The 27,024-nt window shown below is 45.2% G+C and overlaps 1 protein-coding gene across 2 annotated transcripts in view; it reads right to left on the bottom strand.

Moving 5' to 3' along the window:
- tln2b (talin 2b) overlaps positions 1-27,024 on the bottom strand; it is a 132,332-nt gene that overhangs the window by 34,440 nt on the left and 70,868 nt on the right. For both annotated transcript variants that reach the window (XM_083763645.1, XM_083763646.1), the window contains exons 17-31: positions 26,283-26,381; positions 24,915-25,082; positions 23,519-23,813; positions 19,515-19,681; positions 17,118-17,246; positions 14,299-14,412; positions 12,262-12,375; positions 11,293-11,427; positions 10,981-11,109; positions 10,764-10,866; positions 9,385-9,593; positions 8,765-8,884; positions 4,966-5,163; positions 934-1,073; positions 217-310 (exon numbers count right to left, since the gene is read on the bottom strand). In XM_083763645.1, the coding sequence (XP_083619771.1) occupies positions 217-310; positions 934-1,073; positions 4,966-5,163; positions 8,765-8,884; positions 9,385-9,593; positions 10,764-10,866; positions 10,981-11,109; positions 11,293-11,427; positions 12,262-12,375; positions 14,299-14,412; positions 17,118-17,246; positions 19,515-19,681; positions 23,519-23,813; positions 24,915-25,082; positions 26,283-26,381 (2,214 nt within the window). The remainder of the gene's footprint in view (positions 1-216; positions 311-933; positions 1,074-4,965; positions 5,164-8,764; positions 8,885-9,384; positions 9,594-10,763; positions 10,867-10,980; positions 11,110-11,292; positions 11,428-12,261; positions 12,376-14,298; positions 14,413-17,117; positions 17,247-19,514; positions 19,682-23,518; positions 23,814-24,914; positions 25,083-26,282; positions 26,382-27,024) is intronic.

Raw genomic sequence — 27,024 nt, forward strand, 5'->3', positions numbered from 1 at the left:
AATGGCAAAGCAGGACAAATGAATGGGCATGTCTTTTTGAATGCCACGGCAACATCAATCAGAGAAGGAATGGCAACAGTGAGTACATCAATTCAGGGAGGAGAACATCCAATGTCGTGCTTGTAAAGACTACAGAAAACACGGATGTGTGTGTGTGTGTGCGTGTGTGTGTGTGTGTGTGTGTGTGGCCGCGTGGGTGTGTGTGGGGACGGCTACCTCTAGCTCCCTCAAGGCGTTGTCACACTCCTTCTGCCCCGCTGCTTGCTGGGTACACAGTGTGATCAACTGGTTAATGCTCTCTGTCACCGCTCTGAAACACATGGGGCAATCACATTACTATTTCTCTCACGTCTCTCTGCATGCAAACACAACCTGCCTTTTCTTATACACATGCCTATCAAACACACTCGCACGCATCTGCACACACATGCACGTGCACCGCACACACACATGCACACAGTTATGCAGATATCAGCTACACAAAACTATGGCTATTGCTGTCCTCTCTCCCCGTCTCTCTCTGTGACAGTCTTAACAGTGCAGAGGAAGTGTCGGAGCTGCATTGAGTTTATGTTCAGCCTTGCTGAGCACTGGCAGGCTGCAGCCAAGGCTTCCATCTTCCTAATTAGACAGAGAGAATTCAGTCAGGCCCAAAGCCCTGCGGGACTAGGTCTGCCTGGCTTTCCTTCACCAGGGGATGAGTGGAGGTGGGGATTCTCCCTTCAGCATCCAAGTGGCAGCAGAGAGAGCTTTTATGACATTTAAGTATTACATGGGAATATTTAATGACTCTCAAGAGACTCAAAACTGAATGAAAAAAGAAAAAAGGGTTCCGTTTATTAGCACATACTGAAGGACATGCTCGACACAAATGGCTTTTCGGTTTGTCGAAGAGGCTTAAGTGACTGGTTTCTATCTGCAACGTTGTCTCACCTTGCAGCCACAGCTAGCAGATTCTTGGCATTGGCTGCACCAGGATCCACAGACAGAGACTTGGCAGCCAGCAACAGCTTACTGGATGCCATAGAGATGTTCTTCAGATTACCAATGACTTGGATTTGGTCGTCCTGGCTCTGCACATGCCAACAGGGGACAGAGATAATGCAGCTGTCTTCGATACGCTGGATAATTAGCAGTATGGTAAAACATGGTCAAATTGTCTGGAGATGTACGTAATATGTATCGGAAATATGTTTAGGAACGATGTCGGGGGTATTGTGGGGGAGTGTGCACTTTTTATGTGTGTCCCACAGTGGTGTAAAGTAACCAAGTACATTTACTTAAGTACTGTACTTGAGTACCATTTTCAGGTATTTGTTGTACTTTACTTGAGTATTTCCAATTTCCAATAGTTTTACTTCTACTCCACTACATTTCAGAGGCAAATATTGTACTTTTACTGCACTACAATTATTTGACAACTTTAGTTACTAGATATTTTGTAGATTTTGATTAATATTACAAAACGACTTCAGCCCTATTGGAAATACTGAAGTAAAGTATAAAATACACCTAAATTTAAAAAGTACTTGGTTACTTTCCACCACTGGTCTCAACAGCACAGTGCACCTACCCCCAACAGCACAGCGCACCTACCCCAACAGCACAGTGCACCTACCCCCAACATCACAGTGCACCTACCCCCAACAGCACAGCGCACCTACCCCAACAGCACAGCGCACCTACCCCCAACAGCACAGCGCACCTACCCCCAACATCACAGTGCACCTACCCCAACAGCACAGTGCACCTACCCCCAACAGCACAGCGCACCTACCCCAACAGCACAGTGCACCTACCCCCAACATCACAGTGCACCTACCCCCAACAGCACAGCGCACCTACCCCCAACAGCACAGCGCACCTACCCCCAACAGCACAGCGCACCTACCCCCAACAGCACAGCGCACCTACCCCCAACAGCACAGTGCACCTACCCCCAACAGCACAGCGCACCTACCCCCAACAGCACAGTTCACCTACCCCCAACAGCACAGTGCACCTACCCCCAACAGCACAGCTCACCTACCCCCAACAGCACAGCGCACCTACCCCCAACAGCACAGCTCACCTACCCCCAACAGCACAGCTCACCTACCCCCAACAGCACAGCTCACCTACCCCCAACAGCACAGCTCACCTACCCCCAACAGCACAGCGCACCTACCCCCAACAGCACAGCGCACCTACCCCCAACAGCACAGTGCACCTACCCCCAACAGCACAGTGCACCTACCCCCAACAGCACAGCGCACCTACCCCCAACAGCACAGTGCACCTACCCCCAACAGCACAGTTCACCTACCCCCAACAGCACAGCGCACCTACCCCCAACAGCACAGTTCACCTACCCCCAACAGCACAGTGCACCTACCCCCAACAGCACAGTTCACCTACCCCCAACAGCACAGCGCATCTACCCCCAACAGCACAGTTCACCTACCCCCAACAGCACAGTTCACCTACCCCCAACAGCACAGTGCACCTACCCCCAACAGCACAGTGCACCTACCCCCAACAGCACAGTGCACCTACCCCCAACAGCACAGCGCACCTACCCCAACAGCACAGCGCACCTACCCCCAACAGCACAGCGCACCTACCCCCAACAGCACAGTTCACCTACCCCCAACAGCACAGTTCACCTACCCCCAACAGCACAGTTCACCTACCCCCAACAGCACAGCGCACCTACCCCCAACAGCACAGTTCACCTACCCCCAACAGCACAGCGCACCTACCCCCAACAGCACAGTTCACCTACCCCCAACAGCACAGTTCACCTACCCCCAACAGCACAGTGCACCTACCCCCAACAGCACAGCACACCTACCCCCAACAGCACAGTGCACCTACCCCCAACAGCACAGCACACCTACCCCCAACAGCACAGCGCACCTACCCCCAACAGCACAGTGCACCTACCCCAACAGCACAGTGCACCTACCCCCAACAGCACAGCGCACCTACCCCCAACAGCACAGCGCACCTACCCCCAACAGCACAGTTCACCTACCCCCAACAGCACAGCGCACCTACCCCCAACAGCACAGTGCACCTACCCCCAACAGCACAGTTCACCTACCCCCAACAGCACAGCGCACCTACCCCCAACAGCACAGTGCACCTACCCCCAACATCACAGCGCACCTACCCCAACAGCACAGCGCACCTACCCCCAACAGCACAGCGCACCTACCCCCAACAGCACAGCGCACCTACCCCCAACAGCACAGCGCACCTACCCCCAACAGCACAGTTCACCTACCCCCAACAGCACAGCGCACCTACCCCCAACAGCACAGTGCACCTACCCCCAACAGCACAGCGCACCTACCCCCAACAGCACAGCGCACCTACCCCAACAGCACAGTGCACCTACCCCCAACAGCACAGCGCACCTACCCCCAACAGCACAGTGCACCTACCCCCAACAGCACAGCGCACCTACCCCCAACAGCACAGTTCACCTACCCCCAACAGCACAGCGCACCTACCCCCAACAGCACAGTTCACCTACCCCCAACAGCACAGTTCACCTACCCCCAACATCACAGCACACCTACCCCCAACATCACAGCACACCTACCCCCAACATCACAGCACACCTACCCCCAACAGCACAGCACACCTACCCCCAACAGCACAGTGCACCTACCCCCAACAGCACAGTGCACCTACCCCCAACAGCACAGCGCACCTACCCCAACAGCACAGTGCACCTACCCCAACAGCACAGCGCACCTACCCCAACAGCACAGCGCACCTACCCCCAACAGCACAGCGCACCTACCCCCAACAGCACAGCGCACCTACCCCCAACAGCACAGTTCACCTACCCCCAACAGCACAGTTCACCTACCCCCAACAGCACAGCTCACCTACCCCCAACAGCACAGTGCACCTACCCCCAACAGCACAGCTCACCTACCCCCAACAGCACAGCGCACCTACCCCCAACAGCACAGTTCACCTACCCCCAACAGCACAGCTCACCTACCCCCAACAGCACAGTGCACCTACCCCCAACAGCACAGCTCACCTACCCCCAACAGCACAGCGCACCTACCCCCAACAGCACAGTTCACCTACCCCCAACAGCACAGCACACCTACCCCCAACAGCACAGCTCACCTACCCCCAACAGAACAGCGCACCTACCCCCAACAGCACAGCGCACCTACCCCCAACAGCACAGCGCACCTACCCCCAACAGCACAGCTCACCTACCCCCAACAGCACAGCGCACCTACCCCCAACAGCACAGCGCACCTACCCCCAACAGCACAGCTCACCTACCCCCAACAGCACAGTGCACCTACCCCCAACAGCACAGCGGACCTACCCCCAACAGCACAGCACACCTACCCCCAACAGCACAGCGCACCTACCCCCAACAGCACAGCGCACCTACCCTCCCCCCTTCCTCCCACAGCAGGCCTCTATAAACCTGATTAACCTGATTCCGTGTGTCATGCTAGATCAACTCCACTCCCAGACGATCTCTCCAAATTAATGAGCCAAATAAACGGAACAAGAACATCATCAACGATCTCATTACAGTACATGTGAATGCACAAGTGCTCTTGAGGACAATCACGTGCCTAAATGAATTACATAAAATGACTCTAATTAGCAAATTATTCAAAGCAGCACAGGTGCCAAAGTGACAAAATTGCAGGAAACCAACCACCCGGGTCAACCCTATGTTTAAAAAGCTATCATTTTGTCAATCATATGTTTTAGATTTCACCCCTGTCTTTGTAGAGATTAATCGGGCACTATAAATTAAAAGGGAATGAAGAAATAGCCAGCACACAAGAAATTTCCTTTTCACATTATTTACCTGTGACAGACAACGGGCGCGTTTCGGCCTGATGTGCCTTCCTCATTGAAACTATAAATTAAATGAACATGCCTGGCAATGGATAAAAAAAGAATTTGGCGAATGTGATGAAAACGTACTTGAGTGTGGCCCGCCATCTCGATGCCGGCATCCAGGAACTCATCAAAGTCCTGGCTGAACTTCCCAGAGGCGACGGCCAGCTGGCCGCTGGTGCCACGCGAGGAGTGGACCACCTCTCCTGCGGAGTGATTGAGCTCAGCGGCGGACTGGTTCAGATCTGTCTGGGCCTCCTGGTAAGACTTACTGCAGGGGGGAAGCTTCAAAGACAGGGACACAGACACACTGGATAAACAGCTAGACCGATACTGTACTGCAATGCTTAGACTAGAGCATCACACAGACACATGTTTTGACCATACTGTAGGTTAATCCAGTGTGCGTTGCCCTTGATATTGGACTGGCAGTGACTTTAATGTGAAATACATTTTGGTGTAATTCACCGGGGGACATATAGGACCTAGGATTGGGCCAACAACGGATCTAATGATTGTATTTCTTTCCCATTATAGATAATATTGTACTTTATCTGGATAATAACTATAGGCCAGGTTGACTTTCTCTTCAATGCAGATGTGAAGGGCTTTCTTCATGCTGTAACAGTTACCTACTGTATGTACATAGAAGGGAAGCATAATACCACGATGACTTTCAAACATATTTCGTAGTAAGAAGAAATGTTTATATTCTTTGTAAATGAAAATGACAAAACAATTATTCAAATTATATTATTCTTAATGTCATGTTAAATCAAAGTATTATTATATTAACATTATATAATGGAAATTCCATTATTGGCACAACCCTATCAGCGACATGACCTTTTTTTCTCTTTCTGGCTCAGATTATGAAAAACTAAATATGTTACCATATTACACATTCCCAGTTCACTGGACTATAGTCCAAAACAAGCAGTGAGTAAGTGCATTGAACAAAGCAATGACTGGATGTGCCAAAATGTCCTTCAGTTAAACAAAGTAAACACTGAAGTCATTATTTTTATAGCAAAGGCAGAACGATTAAAAGTATGTGCTCAATCTCACACCAAGCCAAAAATGTTGGTGTAATCAGACCTGAATTTCGACAGCCTCATTAAGAGGACTAAAAAGGGGCATATCTCTACCAGGTTGAGTGGCCTTACTCAGGGTTGTGTAAGTTGTAGGTTAAAATAAATAATTGTCTCCACCAGGCCGAAGGCATGGGGAGAGATTATGTTTTTCACTCCGTCCGTGTGCGTCCGTGTGTGTGTGTGTGTGTGTGTGTGTGTGTGTGTCCGTGTGTCCGTCTACTATCAACTTAAGAATATCAAGAATTAAAGGACTTATGACTCAGCAGCATTTGGGAAAAAAGGTAACATGCATTTATTTTCAGTGCTCTTACAGTACGTTTTAACAGCGGGCGACAGGCTGACGTATTTGCCGGAAGTGTGTTATTTGTCTATTCTATGGGACTCGGCAACTAATGGCGATAGTAGGCGAAGAGGCGAACGTTTAAAAACACGAAGATATTTTATCTTTGGACGACATCATCCGACAATCAAATTCATGTGTTGCTTTGTTTACCCTCCACACGGAACCATACCACTTATAGGACAGCAGGAATGCCCACTAGAAGATTTTTATCGCCCAGAGTTGCCATTGTTCGCCCGCTATTAAAACCTACTGTTAGTCTTGACTGTTGACTGTTGTTGTGTAATGGTATCTTTTACAGGGCTCCCTAAAACATCCATCAGATAGCTGCAGCTGATTCATAATGGTGGTGTTCAAGTCCTCACTAAGACCAATAAAGTAGATCGTATCACTACACTTCGCAAATCTTTGCACTGGCTTCCTGTCAGCCAAATAATATATTTCTAGTACTACTGTTGGTTTATATAGCACTGAAATCCATGTTTGATACTTTTGCTATGTTAGGAACCATCCACAGGTCTGCTTTCTGTCCTAAGAGTCAAAACCAAATGTGGAAAAGCAGCATTCAGTTTTGTATGTACCACAAATCTGGAACAACCTCCCAGAAAACTATAGGTCTGCACCTCTGTCCTTTTAAATCAAAGCAATGAATACTTTTCTGTATGCCACAATACTATTATGTATCAATACTATTAAAGCAGTAATAATATGTAATAATTACAGAATTTCAATTGCAAAATTAGGTTTCATAAATAGTGAAAGTACATGCAGTATTCCATCTGCCTTGGATGCTGGGGGCGTGTCCATGAAGGCATGCTATATTTGCATATTTTCGAGGATGCCGTTCTGTTTACCTATTTATTTGAATGTTGGAATGCGCTAGCAGATTATCTTATGGGTCTTTATGTGTTGTGTCATCATAGTGTTTATTTGGTGTTTTTATTATTTTTATTCTTTATTTACCCAGGGTAGACAGACAGACAGACAGACAGACTGACTGACTGACTGACTGACAGACTAAACCTGGGAGCTGACCAGTACAACCACACAGTCTTAAACTGTTGGTTCCTGAGCAGCTCCACTGGAGCAGGAGGGGGTTCAGTGCCTTGCTGAAGGCCAGTGCTGCCCCATTTATGCTGATATATGTGTTTGTAACGCCTTGTCTGTAATGGCTGTTTGTTTTCACTACCCACGGCCCTCTGCCTTATTCCCTCTATGTTGACATGCTTAGTGTGGCTGTGTTTTGTGTTACAGTATGCTTTGTCATATCATACGATGGTGTCCTCCGATGGTGTCACACAGCAAAAGTAGCTTGAAGAGTTTTGTGAGCTTGTACATTGGCTTATATTGACCTGGCTGCGACACAGTACTATAATGGAGTAGCTCAAGGGCCAGTTGTTGCGATGCTGTATAAACTGTGCTGTGTTTAGATCAGCCTTTAAACCTTAATGAGGAATTTAAACATTAAGGGCGTTTTCTTTTCTTCCTTAAGCAACTTGCGGTGGGCGAGGTCAGAGCAACTCCCTCTGGTGCAGTACCTACACTATGAGCATCGGCAAGTCTGGAGAAGTAGTTCGAGAAGAACTTGGGAACTGTTCATTTGAGTAACTTGAAAGCCAGAGCCACTGAGAGCTGGGAAATTATTTCTTACACCTAGCCTAATGAAGTGGTCTGGGGCCAGGTGAGACCTGAGGTGCAAGTTGAGAAGCAATCTCACAAGCTTATTTTGGAAAGTGTAGAGTTTTGCCTTCAGTGGGTGGCTTAATTGGCGATGCTAGTGTATCATGAGGTGTCAAAATGACACTGGATGAAGGCTCGGGCTAGAAATCTTGTTCTTTTATTGACTTTCATGATCACTTTTGATGCCATTTTCCACCAGAAAATGTCTTACATAATACAAGTACTGTAGCTAACCTCATCTTTGCTTGTGACTACTACACTGTCACCGACTCCTAGCCTGGGGACACATGTATAATGTGATTACTGATTAGAAACACAATATTAAATTAAATTTACAGGGATTTTAATGTTTTGTGTAAAGGACTGAATTGTCCTGTTGTTGAAATGTGTATGTGTATCTTATCTTTTTAGTGCTTAGTGCTGACTTGTTCTCAAGTTGAAACTATTTGAACTTTGTCAATTAACCACAGCGCTCATTGAAGCTTCGGCAACCAATAGGAGTGAAGCAGAGGCAGGAACGGAGTCGTGTCAAGAGACTATTCATCTAGAAAGTATATGGAGCAATGTAATGCTTGATGCTAAGCCTAACGTTTCCACTTGACAACAGGATGGAGCTTGGTGCTAAAAAGAGCTCTGTTATTTTTACAGGTCTCCGGTGGACACATGGCCTAATTCTGTGTTACGAACAATAAAGGATCCTCCTGTAACACTCCATAATGGAAGATGTAAAGGGACTCCCACCCACCCAGTATAAAGCAACAGTAAATCTCACCGTGTCAACCAGCAGCTTCTTACTAGCCTCTCCAATACTCCTGAGGGCCATGTCCACATCCTTCTGGCCAGGCAAGCAGTTCACACAATTATTCAGGGAGTGGGACACCGCTTTGGCCACCTGAAAACACAGCACAATGCTCCTTCAATGTGCTACCATAAGTCATTCTGACAATGCACGACAGACAGTCCCACAACACAACAGCAAGTGAGTGAAAACAGTGCAAATGTAAATTTTGCACAGTGGCACACAACAATCCGGGTTACAAATGTATGCTGCTGTCACAGACACATGCCAAGTAATATGTTCATCTCCAAGATGGCTGCCAGAAAATGAGCAGTTTTACTGTTATACTTGAGACAAGACTGCAAGGCAAGAGAGACGGAAAGAAAATTGCACTGCTAAGAGGGGATAATTGTTATGGAGAGTAGAGATGCTTACACATCAGTAGAGGAGAGAGAGGGGCCAGACTGATGCTTACACATCAGGAGAGGAGAGAGAGGGGCCAGACTGATGCTTACACATCAGGAGAGAGAGAGAGGCCAGACAGGATCATTTATTGTTAACACGAAGCACCCACTGTTTTTTAGTTGTCCAAATTTACCAGTCACCAGGCTTACCTGTGCCAGTCTCTGCTGACTCTCGGCATCCCCTGGGTGAACCAGAGCCTGGTTAGCTTCATGGATGAGCATGGCAGAGCCGTCCATGACGCACTGGGCTGAGTCCAGCATTGCAGCTGCAGCCTGGGGTTCTTTGGTGCTGGCTGCCACACCCCTGGCTGCCTGGGCCAACGTCCTCAATGCCTGAGCCGTTTCTCTTGCAGCGACACCTAACATACACAATACGCAGGCATGTACAGAACGGGCACAAGTGATTATTTTTTACAATGCAGGATGGTTGACAAACATTCAGGGTGGCTGATGTTGACTGGTGTTTTACATTGTGGAACAATATCTCTGTTGGCTCTATTCTAACCAACATTGTATTATTTTTTATCCCACAATGTTTGTAACCCATTTTTTCCTGGGCGCTATACATTCCCTCTGCCAACCTGGAAGACCTGACCAGACTGACCTCATGCCTTCTTCAATGCACGAGGAGTCCAAGCCACTTCTTTTCATGTGACAGGGGGGAGTTTCCCCGGTTGGACGTAGCGCATAGCACGTGGAGGTACCCTAGTACAATGATGTAGGCCTACTAACTGAATAAACTATTTTCTATTTAAAGAACTGCTCTTACCAGCAGTCATGTGATTAACTAATATAAACATTATGGTATGCATGATTACAGTCTTGACTACAATACTGTTGGTAATGTGCAAATCAGCAGGACACTAGCGAACCGTGCCATAATGAAGGCAATCTGTAACACTTCCATTGTTAAAGCAAATGCACTAATATAGTCTATGTGTTCCCATGTGGGTGCTGGCTTTCACTTATTAGCTGCCTACCGTATATATGAAGCTAAGAGGGAAAGCAGCAAATTGCATAAAATTGCATTATCCAGATGAGTGGACCCAGTTGCTGATGGAAAGTTAAATCTAGTGAAAATAAGATTAATGAGTAGTCAAGCACTGCCTGGGCGGCCTCATTGTTAGAACCCTCTATTCAAATCTGTCTTAATCTCTCTCCCCCGGAGAGCATCAATTGAGCTGGAATTGAGGGCGGTAAAAACAGTCAGGCCGGTCTCAGGGCTCTGAGTTTGGCTGTAACAATAACACGACCGCTAAATCAGGTTGTCAGGATTTCCTCTGACTGCCATCTCCACTTCCAACTTAACGCAGTGACATGTTAACGTGACCAGATTTTTCTACCTAAAAAAGGACCTGCAAACATTCAAGTACACAGAAAAACTCTTACGTGTTATTTGTATATACACATGTAACCAAAACCATTTATACACTCTGAGTTGTACACTCTCAGAGTATACAAATGGATATATTAAATTATTGGATCCTGTTAGTGGAAACCGATCTTTGAGTACACTACAGTTTTCGTACCTGTATAGTGCTCATTGCCTTGTGCAGCACAGGTCAGTAGTTGGGCCATAGAGGAGCCCACAGCCTTAGAAGTACTGCCCAGGTCCTGGGCACATTTCTCCAGCTATATGGACAAGGACATCATCTATCATTTCAACATACTGAGGTCTGTAATCTTTCAAAATAATAAAATAAATAAAATAAAAAAGAACAATACTGTAATTAATATTGTACTGACTGATTCCCCAGGAAGAGGCTTGAGTTGGCCATCGATGACAGACATCTTGGCATCCTGAAGCTCACATCTGAGAGTCTGGACTGTTTTGAGGGCTGAGTCGATCTCCAGAGGACCACAGGCGTCGTGGGCCTACATTATGTTTCACGCCAAACACATTACTCACGAGGAACCCCTTTACTAAGCAGAATAAAACAATGCACAATGTTTTGCCCTTTGGTCTCTATCGTTCTCAGTGTGATCAGCGATCATGAGGTGGTCTCTAAGTTCACCCAGGAAATAAAAACAGCTTACGCCAATAAATTATAAGTTTACCTTCTGGGTGGCAGTCCTGAGTTCTGCCAGGCAGGTAGCCAGGTTCTTGGCACACTGGCCCAGTTGCATAGCAGCAGCCTGGTCAGTCACTGTAGGAACCGCTGATTTAGCAGATGTGACCATCTTACTGCCAGGCTGGGTGACAGAAACAGGAATATTACAGCAGCACATTAATAACCATCGGGGCCCATGACGTAAATCACCGTCAAGTTCAAGTGCACGGTCATGTGCCCGAGACGGAGATTGATAATCTCCGTCAAATTAGTGCTATGAAAACTGATCGCATCGCTCTACAGCCTAGAGGCACTTGCTGACGATGGGCACATTAATGGATTAAATAGGCCCGGGCCCTCAAGGTGTTAAAGACGCATACCGGTAGCAAAGCATACACTTGCTGGCATGGAATGGGCTATATGCATACACAGTATGCATATACACACAGTGCATACACAGTATACACAGTGGCTATCTGCCACTGCCAAAGAACTTGGGCCCCTTCCCTACTTCCTTCACAGATGTTACCGATGATACTAATGAAGGCTGTGTTCCATTCTGGTCAAACAAAGTCAGGGTGCTGCTATTGTGCATGTTGGCTCATGGAAACACTCTGCTGCACCAGTGGGTCTCAAAGTGTCTTTGAGTGGGTACCAAATGGCCACGTACAGGTCTGTAACTCTGAGAGTGTAAAATGGAACCACATGGACCAGTAACTCAGAGTTATGGGGGTCCTTGAAATGAAAAGGTTTGAGAACCACCGTACACTAAATGGAACAGAGCCTTAATTACTAGTATCATACACCAATGAAGGAAGTAGGGAAGGGGCCCGGAAGTAGGAAGAGTTATTCTGTGTGCATAGAGCCCATTCAAAGGTTTGTTAACATTCTGCAATTGTACAAGCACATCTTCTTTTGGCCATGTGACAGAAATGGGGTTAGGTGGATGTTGTAATCCAGTGAGTGTGACAACCACCTGTAGGAAGCTCTGGCTGGCCATGATGAGGGCAAGCTGGGCACCCAGCTCCTCGGGTTGAGCCTGGCTGCTCCTCATGCCCTGGACGAGGTAGGGAATGTTATCTGCCACTGCCTGCACGCACGCATGCGCACACGCACACACACACACACACACACACACACACACACACACACACACACACACACACACACACACACACACACACACACACACACACACACACACACACACAGTTACATGCCTGGTGGTGCAAACCCTAAACGCACCAACATTATTCTACGTCTCAGAGTTCCTGAGATATGACCGATTTAAAAAAAAAAAAATCTGAGTGGCTAATAATAATAATAATAGTTTATTTTTTATATATTGATCAGTGCGAAAACATTGTCATATCTTTTTTATAATTGACTAAAATCAATTACCATGGTAGTCTGATAAACCATTTAAGCCCTACACAGTATTTAATAGTTGATGCGTTGTGAGCTTGTAGATCTGCTATTTTCACTATAACAATAATAATTTATTTTACGTTCTTAAGTTATTTTATTCACAAAAAGTCTAGAAAAGTGCTTGAAACTCAACTATGGAGTTTAGAACAACACAACACACTGCAGCCCAGCAAACCCAGCAGGCTCAGAAAGATGGACTAGCGTATAGCGGCAAGGCTTAGTTGAAGTGAGACAGCACAAGTGAAGCCAGCTGAGCCGACTGAATGTAATGCTTGTGCCCCCTGGCAGGTAACAACCAGAGATATCTGCCCACTCAACACCAGTTAATAGTCAGAGACCACAGTCATCACCGACGCTACGACTGCAGACCAGTTTTGAGACGTTAATGAATATGTGTGTGCGCGAAATGGAGACCACCACAAACGATTGGCACAGGAACAAACAAATGTAGAATATGGTGAGCAGTACAAGGTTGGCAAACAACAATCATATTTTCCTGGCCCAAAACTCAACAGGATTATTTGCAGGATGTGTTTCTTTATTTTTGGTTGGAAGGGACAAATACTGGTACCCACAAACACCCCCCATCCATAGAACATTGGATGGATAGTGAAGTGAAATTTACATCATGGAAGAGCTTACTTTCATTCTCAGACTATACATCCTGGGAAAAGTGGGATATTTTATTCTTACAGAATTCTCCAGCCTGACTGCTTATTATCATTATCACCAAATATGACTTTGAATGATTTAACATTTGCATTAACAACAATGCAGACTCTAAGACTATGGAATTCATGAATGTAGTCTACTTGAAGAGCTAGAATTATATTCAACATATAACTGAAGCCACCCTCCAGCAGCCAGGTTCTTCATTTAAGTGAAGCATTCAATACAATATTGTCCATGAAATACTCACAAATTACCTCAAGAGCTGGGTTGGTCAGACGTACTAACAGTCCGACTTGCAACAGTGCGACAACATGTGTGGCCGGTTAAGAATCACCCGTGGCTCCCGACATGCGTGGCCGGTTAAGAATCACCCGTGGCTCCCGACATGCGTGGCCGGTTAAGACACATGCGTGGCCGTTTAAGAATCACTCGTGGCTACCGACATGTGTGGCCGGTTAAGACACATGTGTGGCCGGTTAAAACTCACCCATGGCTTCTGCGTGCGGTTAGGGTTAGGGGTAGGGTGTCGGACTAATGCGTGTCGGACTGTTACGTACATCAGACCAAAGTTCACCAAACACATGCACCCAGGTTGGCCTGCATGTATTCTAACCTGGTTACGAACATACATTACCTGAAGAAATAAGACATAACCTTCGGTGCAGCACAAGAGCCTTTCTGTAGCACTATTTCTCACCATTTCAAGGCATATTGTTTTCCATTTACCTGTCTTATTGATTTATTATGTGCTTTACTTAGGAATATTAGCCGTTTTCTTTTTTAATGCAAAACACAGATGCTATAGATCAAGTTTATCAGTATCATTATTTGTATTATTATGTTGATAGGCACACAGATACACAGACAAAAACAAGCAATTACAATACACTGGCACACAATTCTGATGTCGTACCTTGCAGCTGTGCACTAGCTGTTGGTGGGATGGAGTGTTTTTGTTGGAGGCAGCAGCGTTCTGAGCAGCTGCGATTGTCTGAGTTGCAGCAGCGGCTGCCTGCTTAGCAGCGATCTGTTGAGAAGAGTTCCATAGAAATCATTAGGTATAAATTAGGACAGGGAGTGATAGCAGAGACCAGGCTCTTGTTCTACTTGTACTAAATGCTGTGTTCTGCACTCAGTCAGAGCTCTTCTAATCAAGCTAAGTCAGGCAGTTGTTTGTTAAAGCTACAAACAGTCACTTTTATGTCCTACCCGGGATTTGAACCAGAATCTACTGCTCTGAGGCAATCCCGCTTGTCCGGGGGAGACATTTATTGTGTGTATGAGCTTCAGGCAGTATTAGATATCAATAAAAAGAAAGTCTCTTGCACACCTACAAAGGCAATAGGTGCATGGGGGAAGACCAAACGAGGGTACAACACACTGAAAAAGAAAAAACTCCTGCATACTGTCTTCAGATGCAATTCAAGACTTTAATGGGAAATCTCAACGTTTCAGTCTATTAATAGACCCAGTCCCAGTCCCATAACAGTCCCATTAAAGCCTTGAATTGCAATAGAAGAGATTTTTTCTTTTTCAGTATTACATATCAATCAGTACAGTATGTGATTTGTATATACCCGACACCAGCGTCTAAATTTAGCAATGAAAGATTGTTTGATAGAAAGACCAGACAATAAAATCCTTCCTTCTAAAGTCCTTCTGTTATGGCACAAGTATGAACCGAGCAAATCTGCACCATTAAAGTAGTGTAATAGCATGGAAAAGTCACGGTTTACAAGCATGTGATGTCACTCTAGCAGAGTGATTGATCTATGTCTCTCCTAGGGTCCTACTGACCTACTTTCCCCACAACAAGGATGCGGGCCCTATAGCAAAAATGGCGTTTTTAAGTAGTACAACCACTTCATTAAGTAGCTTTGTGTGTGCCTGGTTGCCTGGCTGGCTGTGTCTGAGCACGAAAATAGCATTTGGTTGTCACTGTTGTGCAGCCTAACACACACACACACACACACACACACACACACACACACACACACACACACACACACACACACACACACAGTATATATGATGGTTTCAGGTGTATCAGTACAGTACAGTACAGTACAGTACAGTACAGTACAGTACAGTACAGTACAGTACAGTACAGTACAGTACAGTACAGTACAGTACAGTACAGTACAGTACAGTACAGTACAGTACAGTACAGTGACCCCCTGGGGACCCCCACACGGTAACTTTGTCATTTCTGAACAATTTGTTGTTTCGGAACGGGCCTGGCCCCCTGGGCGCGTTCCTGGGGGTCTGGATGTTCCGGGGACCCCCATACGGTAACTCTGTCATTTCTCGACCGTTTCAGACACAGGGCGGCTCGCCAGAACCGAGCCGGCACCCTGGGCGCGTTCCTGTGGGTCTGGAATATGTGGGTCTTACAATGATAATAACATACCCAAAATAGGGATGCAAGGGTTTAAAGAAGAAGAAAATACGAAAAAAAACCTCCTCATTTGATATCAATTCAAGAGAGCTTTGAAGTGTCTGGCAAGATGGAAAATAGTAGGAGATGACATTCCTTGTTTGGTGTGTAGAGAAATCATCAATGGGTGGGGGAGTCTGAACAACAATGATATCTTTGTCCTGAGGAAAATAAAAAAGATTGCAGAGCGCACTTGGAAGTTAGATGAGTGACGGAGAGGGCATTCCTATCTCTTGCGGAACTACACACAGAGTACATATTCTGTGTATTCCAAAACAAAAGAGCGCTGTCTAGACCCACATAAGGCCTGACAGGAAAGGAAACCTCTGTACTACAAGAAGAGATTCATGGGTTCTTAGAGGACATGCGTTTGTCTGCAATAAATGTCATCATCACGGTGTGCAATTCACTATTCCACTTCCACCCTGGTATCTCCTGTGTCTCCTCAATGGGTGCAATCCAATAGCACCTTGGCTATAACCATTAGGCTTAACAGAGCAGATGGAGATGAACGTCTACTCTGCACATATGTCTGATAGCGAGCCAGGTCTTGGCTTTGGGTTATGTGCAGTCTACGTGCTTAGCAGATTGAATACGAGGAGTTGTGGAGCAGAGCTGTGGGGGGCTAAATCATGAGGGTCAGAATGATACCAGGGGCTAATGCAGACCTTTTACACTTAAATTAACTCATTCACTAATGGGTTCCGTAGCCTACTGCTACAGCAAAGACAAATTGCTAACGAATATGCTAACGATGGCTAATTCTTACAAATGAAAGCTGTATTATATTTCACCGAAGTGTCTGCAGTCTGGACTGATGAGCACCAGCAATATGTTTGTGCTCACTGTAAGTATGCAGTCTTAGTACCTCCATGCTTATGTAAGTATATGCCTCCGGTAGGAGGATTAAACATTGTTTTGATTAATAACAAATTAGATACAGTATAAAAGCAGAGGTCATCTTCAACGAATATGTCAAAAATGTATTTTCTGAACAAAGTGGCAAATGAATAATGCTTTTTTTTACATGGTACATTGAAAGTTTGTATTGTGATGGACAAATATTTGCTCCAACTATAATTAACAAAAAGTTGTACCAGTATTACCGGACATTACTCAATATGTTTTCTGTCTGAAATAATCACATTTGGACACAAGGGAGAGGCAGAAGGTTTTCTAGCACTCTGTGAGCTATTTTTGGAACATTTTGGAGATAAAAAAGTTTGAGAACAACCGATTTAGAAGGCATTTGTAGAACAGGCGGTCAACTGTTGCACCCCCAATTTGCAGCCCACCTCCAGCCTGTTGACCAGTTTCTTCTTGATGGCGTTCTGGGCTGCAGCGTTGGTAGCCACACGCAGACCCTCCGCTGCCTCCCTCAGCCTCTGCTGCTGGTCCTCGTTCTCTGGGTAGGCTGCTGCTCCCTGAGGACACGCACCGAGACCAAGTCATCATGACATCACCACAAACAAAGTATTACCGGGTATATCATTCCACTTAGATAATGCCGGCAGCGTCGCATTAGAACAGTATCGTTAACAAATATCTGGAAGAACAGGACACATGCAATTATTATTATTATTACATATAATAATATTAATAATATTATTATTACCCTTATTATTATTATGTACTAGACAGCTAATGTTCTGGATATTGTGTAGATATCCATTCTATCCGGATATATTGCTCTAAATGTTATTTACTTGATTGCACAGATATAGAAAATAGCCAATCTACAAGCTCACAGCTCATCAAACTGGGAAGAATTGCGAGCTTGAAGATCGGCTATTTTCACAGCGTGAGACACCGGCGTTTATGTTTATTTATTTGATATGGACATAACAATTACATTGCTCATTGCACAGTTGTACAAATTGTATATGTATTGTTTATAGTGTGTCAGCACATGTGCTAATTTTCACCACTTTTCAAAAAAAATAATACAGTGACACTATAGTTTAAAAAACACCCAATCAAATACAAAAAAATTATGCATTCTAATAATATTTACAGCTAAATTACAATACCCATTACATAATCTCCAATACAAAAAACATAATCCCGGGCGGCTGGTGTAGCCGTCTGGGCACCTTGGCTGGTAACCCAGTCTGGCAGTGTGCTGCGGGTTCGACTCCCAATCCCGACGGCCTTTACTGCGTGTCACCCCCATCTCTCTCTCCCCATTTCCTGTCAGCCTACTGTATACCTATCCCTCTATAAAAAAGAAAATAAAGGCGAAAGCCACAAAAAAATCACTCTGGTAACCAGTCAGAAGCTATACATGTGAACACAGTTGATTTGATTTCAACGAAAGTTTGAGTCCTCTGTAGAACACGTTACCATCCGTAAAGTGCAACTAATTATAATCCAGGCATACACACACACACACACACACACACACACACACACACACACACACACACACACACACACACACACACACACACACACACACACACACACACACACACACACACACACACACACACACACACACACACACACACACAGTGCCATATCAGAGGTGGAAGGAAACCTCAGTTTGAACAGTGTTGATTATTCAAATGCAAAGATGCATTTAGATGTGTCTGCCCTATGATAGTTGCCAAGGAAACCGTCAACCGAAATGTGCTGATTAAATGTGTCGCAGATCAAAGGCATCTAACAAGCCATAAGCAGCGTTTCACTTGCCTGATATTTCACATTTATCATATCCCAGTCAATTATACTTGTCGGCAGTGCCAGAGGCTTATTAAACTGTGCCACGTTATCGCGAATATGGAACACCCCCATTGACTACTGTATACATTAATGCCCGAAATCGGGTTTCCATCAGTTGGGGTTAATTTCAGCACTCCAAAAATGTTCTTGTGGCATGGATCAATGGAAAGACAAATTGGGAAATGTTTCTTCGGGCCATGATGCGAATAGAACAAATTGTGCAATTCCGTCTGAAGTGAATTGAGGACCAGACAATGCGGTTCACACAGGACCCATCATTCAATACCCAACCGGCCTCTGAGGGACAAGCTGTCGTTCCAAATTGGTGAAGAATCTTGTTGTTGCAGTGTGCATATCCCAATCTATATGACTCATGGCCTGTCTCTGATAAGCTTCATACATTGATTGTTGGTAGCTTTGTAATTAAAAGTAGGAGTGTCGGCCCGGGCCAGCCTAGCGGTCCAGGCACTCTAGGCTGCTAATCCTATTCGACTCCCGATCCCGATGATCTTTGCTGTGTGTCACTCTCCATCTCTCTCCTCCCATTTCCTGTCACCTTACTGTAAACTTACTGTAAACTATCAAACCAGTTAGACCAGTTAGAGGGGTCAGAAGCGACGGGCGAGGTCGCGTGCACTGGCCATATATGGAGCGTATCTTGAGTGTACAGGGTGTGATGAGGTCAGATCAAGATATGGAATGTCATACTGTATGTGTATGACTGTGTCCTTTGTTCCACAACGTGTCTGAGCTGAGCTGTCTGTTTTTGTTTGTTTTTTCCTGTCTTGTCTTTGTCATTGTCATAAAATGTAAAAATCAATACAAATATTATTGAAAAAGAAAAAAGATATGGAATGTCAGAATAGGTCAGCTCCATGAAAATCACCACAAAAACTGGATGTGGGTTTTTAACAGACAGGACACATGGAGGACTGATTTCATAATTTGCAAACATATCATAAATGTACCTTAGCAGCCTCCACCATCCTGGCTGTTGCATCGGCCAGCAGTTTGGCAGCGGCCAACAGCTTCTTAGAGCCGTCAACATCCACCTCAGCCTCGGCATCTGATCTCATAGCGTTCACCAAGTCAGAGGTGGCCTGGGCCAGTACCCGTGCCTGACGCACCATCTCCCCTGTTCACGCACGCACGCACGCACACACACACACACACACACACACACACACACACACACACACACACACACACACACACACACACACACACACACACACACACACACACACACACACACACACACACACACACACACACACACACACACACACACACACACACACACACACACACACACACACACACACACACACACCAGCAGAGTTTAGACTTAAGCCCATTTATACCTCCTACTGGGCAAACAGCAGCAAGACAGGACACTGATATATACAGGTATATCTAGAGGGCAGAGTCGGCAGACAGCCCCGCCCCCACCTATTAATTTCAATGAAAGTTGCTCACTAGCGCATAAAGCACCCGGAAAACACTCTACTTCCGCATTTTCCTTCCTTGCTCAAAATGTGGAAGACGTGAGCACCGAGCAGGCACACTAGGGTTTCAAGCGGTAGAAGCAGATTTGTCCAGCAGGCAACGGCAGCTTCAGTGTTCTACTGCGGTTGGCCATTTTCATCTTATGTCATACTCAGGAGGGTGGAGTCTCCCACCGCTTGAGTATGACATAAGAGCAGTTCTCTCTCTTATCTGAGGTGTATTTTCATGTCAAGAACCCCCAAATGAATTCACCACTAACCCTATCTGAAAACCATAACCTATGCATCACTGGGATATTTCTTTGCTACTGTAGTGCTGCTAGACTAGAGTCTAGACAGATACCTCAGCCATCTCCAAGTGCCCTTACTTATGGCTGTACTCATCTCCAAGTGCCCTTACTTACGCCTGTACTCATCATCTTCCCCATACACACCCAAATCAAGTAAATTTAATCAGTAAGACCTGAGACTGATTCTACTAAATGCCTTTAAAACAACATTTTCACATTCAGGATTAAAAAATAATAATGTTCAAAAAATTACAAAACATTTACAAGCTCGCAGCACAGCACGAAGTGAGCTTGTATATCTATTATTTTTTAATAGCCAATGCTATGTGTTAACTGCAGGTCCATTAGTTTACAAATGGATGAGTTACAAATGAATGAGTTACAAATGGATGAATTAACACTGAGGATGTTTTCCTTTGTAAATTAAGATTTCAGAAATACATGGTACATGTGGCAGGTAATGTGCCTTCCCACAGTTGGCCAATAAAAATATGTATTTCAACAAACAACACCTACAAAACCTGAGCCACAACAATTTATGAAAGAAATCTCATCTTTCTTCACAGTCCCCTATCCCACTGCCCTGGGTGGAATATACTGTAATACTCAATATCCTTGGAATGGACTGTGAATGGACTTCATTCTGGTGTTTGTTCTTTGATGGTTTACGTAAGAAATTTATCTTGGCCTCCCCCAAAAAATGCCTAGGTCATGTGTTTCCTTTTAAGTTTCAAAGCCTCCGTGAGGCTGATTGAGACCAGACTAGGAGCTCTCTAGTGGTTTAGGATGACATGTTTTCTACAAGCCCTTGAGGACTGTCTGGCTCTTGGGAAATTCTTTAGCCTCATGTCCCGAACCATAACAAATACCCCAAGCTTTGAAAATCTTCCCAAAAGGGAAACCACTCTCGAGTCCCTCTCAGTCAAAATACATCAGGAGTCCATCGAAAGCCTGGAGGGGGGAGAGGGGTGAGGGGGGGATTCAGTATGGTGAAACAGAGGCTGGAAACCCCCAAAAGACTTGAGCTATTACTCCTTTTGACTCTGCAGTCCTCAGATAATAGCGACTTTAAGCAACGACGGCTACGGCAGTCGGCTCCGGCAACCGGAAATGGATCAGTGCTTGATACATAAACCTGCTCTCCGTCGCAGCCCTTTCTACTACGGCAGAACCTACACTTACACGTAGTGTCTACTACGCCATGTCATAACCATGTTTATTGAAATTATAGCTATCATACAGTACATTTACACAGATTGATAATGTGTTGGCATGCTCTTAATGAAAAGATAACACTAATACCATATGTCATAGATATTAACCATGTTTATTAAAACAGTTTTAGAATATCACATATTGCTCCAGCACCTTCATCTTTCCACTGCTGATCATGTCCAGCGCATGTAAGAATTAAGCAATATCGGCAAGTTAGCTGACGCGTGACGGGGTGTTAACCAATGTCGCCGTCGCCGACAGCTGTTTGCTTAACGATTTTGACAGCTACGGCGATTGCGTCACAGCTGCCGTACTTCCGCCTAGCGGAGCCGTCCTGAAAACAGTCGTTGCTTAAAGTCCCTAATAGCGAGCGACCAGGGCTGTAACTCACATTGATGGAACACCAAAGCAAAACCGCAATCACAAGGCTTTAATCGAAAGTGCTCGCAGTGTCAATCAACGCAACGCAACCTATATAGCCACAGATGTGTTCATTAGTTACACAAATGCTGAGCGACGTTTAAAAAAAATCACACTCGTGTGAAGTGAGGGGCGCTCTTATCATCATACATCATCACACATCATCACATTGCGGCCAATCACAATTGCCGTTCTCACTTTTCTGTCCTCACTTTTTATTCTCAATTCCGTGGTACAAATAGACACAGAAAGCTGGCTATCGCTTTGGGGTACACATATAGCTCAACCAATCAAATCATCCCTATGGAGTACACACATTGCTCAGCCAATCAAATCATCGCTATGGGGTACACACAAAGCTGGGTATAGGAGGGGGCCCTCAAAAAATATAACCTGACGCTGCCAGATCCAAGAAGCTTGCTACACAAATTTGTTTCACAGCTTATTGGGATCTGGGATCTCGGAAGCAAATTCGATGACGGGGCTGTTCCTTTTTTTCAAGATACTTGGTAGATGATTGGATGGGACCGTCTGTCTATCACCGTGTGGGCGTGCAAACACAACCAATCATATTGACGTGTCTATATAGCTTCACATCCGGTTTCGCACATATCCCGCCTTTAGCTCACACTGATTGGTTAGACCACGGAGAGCAGGAGAACTCCCTGAGAGGTCCCAGATGGTTGCTGTGTTGGGGAACATGGTTACCCAATACCGCCCCCATCTGGCAAAGTCCGGTTACAAAAAATAACCCCCACCACAAAGAAATCACACCCGTGTGAAGTGAGGGGTGCTTTTAACATCATATATCATCATACATCATCTCATTCCGGCCAATCACAATTTGCGTCCTCACTTTTGTCATTAATGTTTGTGTTTACACAAACACTCAAAACTGGCCATTCATTGTCAATGGCCCGGTTTCCCAAAGGACACATGGTGTAAGAGGTATGGTGTAGCGCTCAGATGCCCTCTAGGCCGCACACAGAAGCCTGTGAACATAGACATTCCGTGCATAGATTAGATGTGCCACGCAATGGTAGGCCTCAGGCCTCAGGTCTACCATTCTGAAAATGTATTTAATAATATTTGGACTGCTGGACAGCAAACAGTAGGCTCTCTTTACTCTTAAAAAAAATATATATATATATATACACATGAATATAATATATATATTATATTTAAATATAAATATAATATATATATTATATTATATATATATATATATATATATATATATATATATTATTTTTATTATTTTTAAGAGTAAAGACAGCTTACTGTCAGCTGTCCAGCAGTCCAAATATTATTAAATTAAATTTCAGAATGGTAGACCTGAGGCCTGAGGCCTACCATTGCGTGGCACATCTATGCACGGAATGTCTATGTTCACAGGCTTCTGTGTGCGGCCTAGAGGGCATCTGAGCATGTGCTACAGCATACCTCTTACACCATGTGTCCTTTGGGAAACCGGGCCATTGGCATTCAATGTTTGTGTTTACACAAACTCTCAAAGCTGGACATAGGCAACGAACTCACCAGCATCCCCCATGGAGGTGAAGATGTTCTCGGTGACGTTCATGATGGTGTCGGTGGCCTGGTCGTAGCGTCCGATGGGCTCCCCGCAGCTGGCGTAGTGGCGGACGTGCTGCAGCAGGTCGCTGAGAGCCTGGCTCACCACACCGGCCGCCGTGCCCACCTGCTTCAGCAGGTCAGTGTCGTCGGTGGCCAGGCGGCACGCCTTGACGCACGTCTCCACCGAGCGGTCCACCAGCTTCCCCGCCTCTACCAGCTGCTCCTGGCACACCGGGGAGCTGATGGTGGGGCTCACCACCTAGCAGTGGTGGTGGTGGAAAAAGTACTCACATTTCTTACTTAAAGGTATATTCAGTGATTTCACTTAATTCAAATATCACTTATTTTTTTGTTTTGTTGTGATAATCCTCCCTACTATAGAGTGTGCTGGCCATATAAGGAGTTCCTCCCTGTCCCCAGTTAACCCTGGGGGTCAAAAAACCTTAGGTTTCGTTTTTGACTCTATCCTGATTGGACGAAATCAGTCCCACAGCCAAAAACGAAACCTAAGGTTTTTTGAGTGAAATCACTGAATATACCTTTAACAAGTAAAAGTATCAATACTGCGATGTAGACAATACTCTGTTACAAGTAAACTTCTGGACTCTGGAGTTAAAAAAGTACTTAAAGTACCAAAAGTAAAAGTACTCATTATGCAGAATGTCGCATATCACAAGTTTTCAAATGGCTGAAACAAAATACCGTCTACCTGGAGAAAGTATGACAAATGACAAAATCTGCAGCTGCTCCTGTATACCAGTAGAATCCTAGTCATCAGGCACGGCACTGGGGGGAGTCGTCCCAGAGCCCCTAAGGCCCCCCTCCCAACAAACTTCTATGTAAACCAAAATTCATTAGCCCCCCCCCCCCCCCCCCTGAATAGCCAGTCCCCCATATTCCCACCAGTCACAATTTTCTGGAGCCGTCGCTGCTGGTGATCTAGCTATGTCATTCAGAGCCCCAGGCTAGAACAGGGTTTCACAACCAGTGGTCCGGGACCACTGGTAGTCTTTGAGGGGGTTCAAGGTGGTCCCCAGGTAAATGATGGAGAGTTGGTAACCTAATGGACGCTTATCTTTAACTCTACACAAGTCTACACAATTAGAGAATGTAGAAGAATTGTTATTTGGATCAAGGTTGGCCTGTTATCTCTCCTAATGGTACCAACATCAATACAGCATGGAATTGTGGACAAAATCTTATCCAACGATAACAAAATATTCTTTTGAGGCTAAATGTCATCAAATGGTGGCCTGTGGCTCAAAGGCTGAATAAATCATGGACCTTGATACGAAAAAGGTTATAAACCACTGATGTAGAACATGGCTGCCGAGTGGAACAAGGTTAGGAGGATGTGTACCTTGGTGCAGGCCACCAGCTGTGAGGTGGACAGGGCACACTGAGTGGCAGCTGCAATCACGCGGTTCTGAAGCACCGTGTCCTCGGCCACCTGGGCCACGTTCTTGGCCTTCAGGACTAGCATGGCAGCTGCGTTGGCCACCGCTTTGGCCAGATTCATTAGGATGTCCTGAAACACATTCATTGAGATGCCTTCATTGAAACACCATGAACAGCTGTGCACTGATGTGCCTGACAACAAAGAATGGCCTGTAAAAAGTCTGTGCTTTCAAAATGATAGCTCAGCTTGCAGATCGTCTATTTTCGCTACTTTAAGCATAACACTCTTGTCGAACAAAGTAGGACATTCATTTGCCAAAGAAAGTAATAATACAAAAACACACCATTGAAATATGGATTTGCAAAACCAACTATGCAAGCAAGGTGTAGATTTACATGAACAATACATGAAGAGGAGTGTGAGATACTGTAGATAACAATAGATGGTGGGGGTATGTACTGTATGTGCTCACACTAGCTTTACATGCCATATTGATTTGTCTGCGGCAGAGTGTTGGCATCTCAAGGTCACACATACTGTAGGACAAGGATCTACTGTATCACATACATTGCCTTTTAGAAAGCAAATCAAATGAACCCATTTAGGCCTGACGTCGAAATAAAATAAAATAAATCTGAAAAACCTTATGTTTCTGTATCGGTGGTGCTCAATATTTCATGTCAAGGACCCCGTAAATTATATGTAATATGCCTCTGACCCCCCATCTGAAAATATGTTGTTCCAGGGACCTCCCCAGAAGCAAAGTTTTGAGCTAAAATGTTCACTCTGTAATAATATATATTCAAAGATTTGAGGCACATTTTCACGATTTAAAAAAAATAGCAGACCTACACCACTTTGGTGGCACGCTATGAGCTTGTAGATCTGCTATTTTTCAAAAGCTAAAGTATAACATAATGCTTTAAAACACCAAAAGGGGTTCCCGCCCAAAATGGGTTAAGAGCTACAGTATATTATGACGACTGTTGAATTAATTAATTACTATGCTGTATGTTAGATTTTATTTAAAAAAAGTGTCAAGTGTCATTCTGTATAGGGTGAGAGACATTGTTGCTAGCTGGCCAATTCAATTGTTTGAGGTTTTTCTCCCTGACAAAGCATTATGGACTTCACACATATTGTTTTGATAATAAAGCCTGCCCTGGTTACACAAGTGTGTGTGTGCGTGTGCGTGCGCGCGCGCGCGTGCGTGCGTGCGTGCGTGCGTGTGCGTGTGTGTGTGTATGCACGCGTGCATAGTGATTGTATGTATGTATCTTCCTGTTTGGAGGTGGATGTCATAGGAACCGTGTGTGGGTGGTGTCCAACCTGGAACCTCTCGTCAGTCTCGCCTTCCCCCATGTGACGGAGCAGCTCCCCGCTGGCCTGGCCGATGCTTCCTGCCGCCGTCAGCACCGTCTGCCTGGGCTGGAGGGATGACATCACCACAGTCTCATTCAACAACATGCGGTGGACCGACGGGCTTGCTCTTTCACACACAGCCTGCTGAAGAGATTGTAGGGAAGCCCCTACAATCTCTCCAACAGACTAGGATGATTACTGTGCAGTAGACTGCACACTATCAAGAGTGGCTGTTCTTCATCTGTCTTTAGAATAATCAATTCCAGCTATTGTATATTATCCCAGGCTTGTTCAGCCCCTCAGCTGTCTGAAACAAGTTGCATTTGCTCCTGACCCCTGCCTAAAAACCATAAGACCATGAGTTAACAAAGCTTGTTTTGAAGTTAACCCTTTGTTGGTAACCTAGAATTCAGTGCAGACTACCATTCATGTATAATTTTACAAGGACATCAGACATTGTAAACATAGACAGAAAATAAGTCAAAGCATAATAGGTGACTCAGGGGCCGTTGTTCAAAAAAATCATCATAGCAGTAACTGCTACTGCGATGCATATTCATTAGGGCATTCCAAAAATCATTGTCGGGAGGAAACCACCTAACTCCATTTTTGAGGTTTTCGATGTTTTTGCATAGCCTAAATCAGTGCTATTGAACACCCTTTACGTCTGTGTGTTGGTTAAAAACCATTTAACCAATGAAAAGTAGTA

This window comes from Protomyctophum parallelum (assembly GCF_964188405.1).
Source record: "Protomyctophum parallelum genome assembly, chromosome: 4".
In the NCBI taxonomy this organism is placed as follows: domain Eukaryota; kingdom Metazoa; phylum Chordata; class Actinopteri; order Myctophiformes; family Myctophidae; genus Protomyctophum; species Protomyctophum parallelum.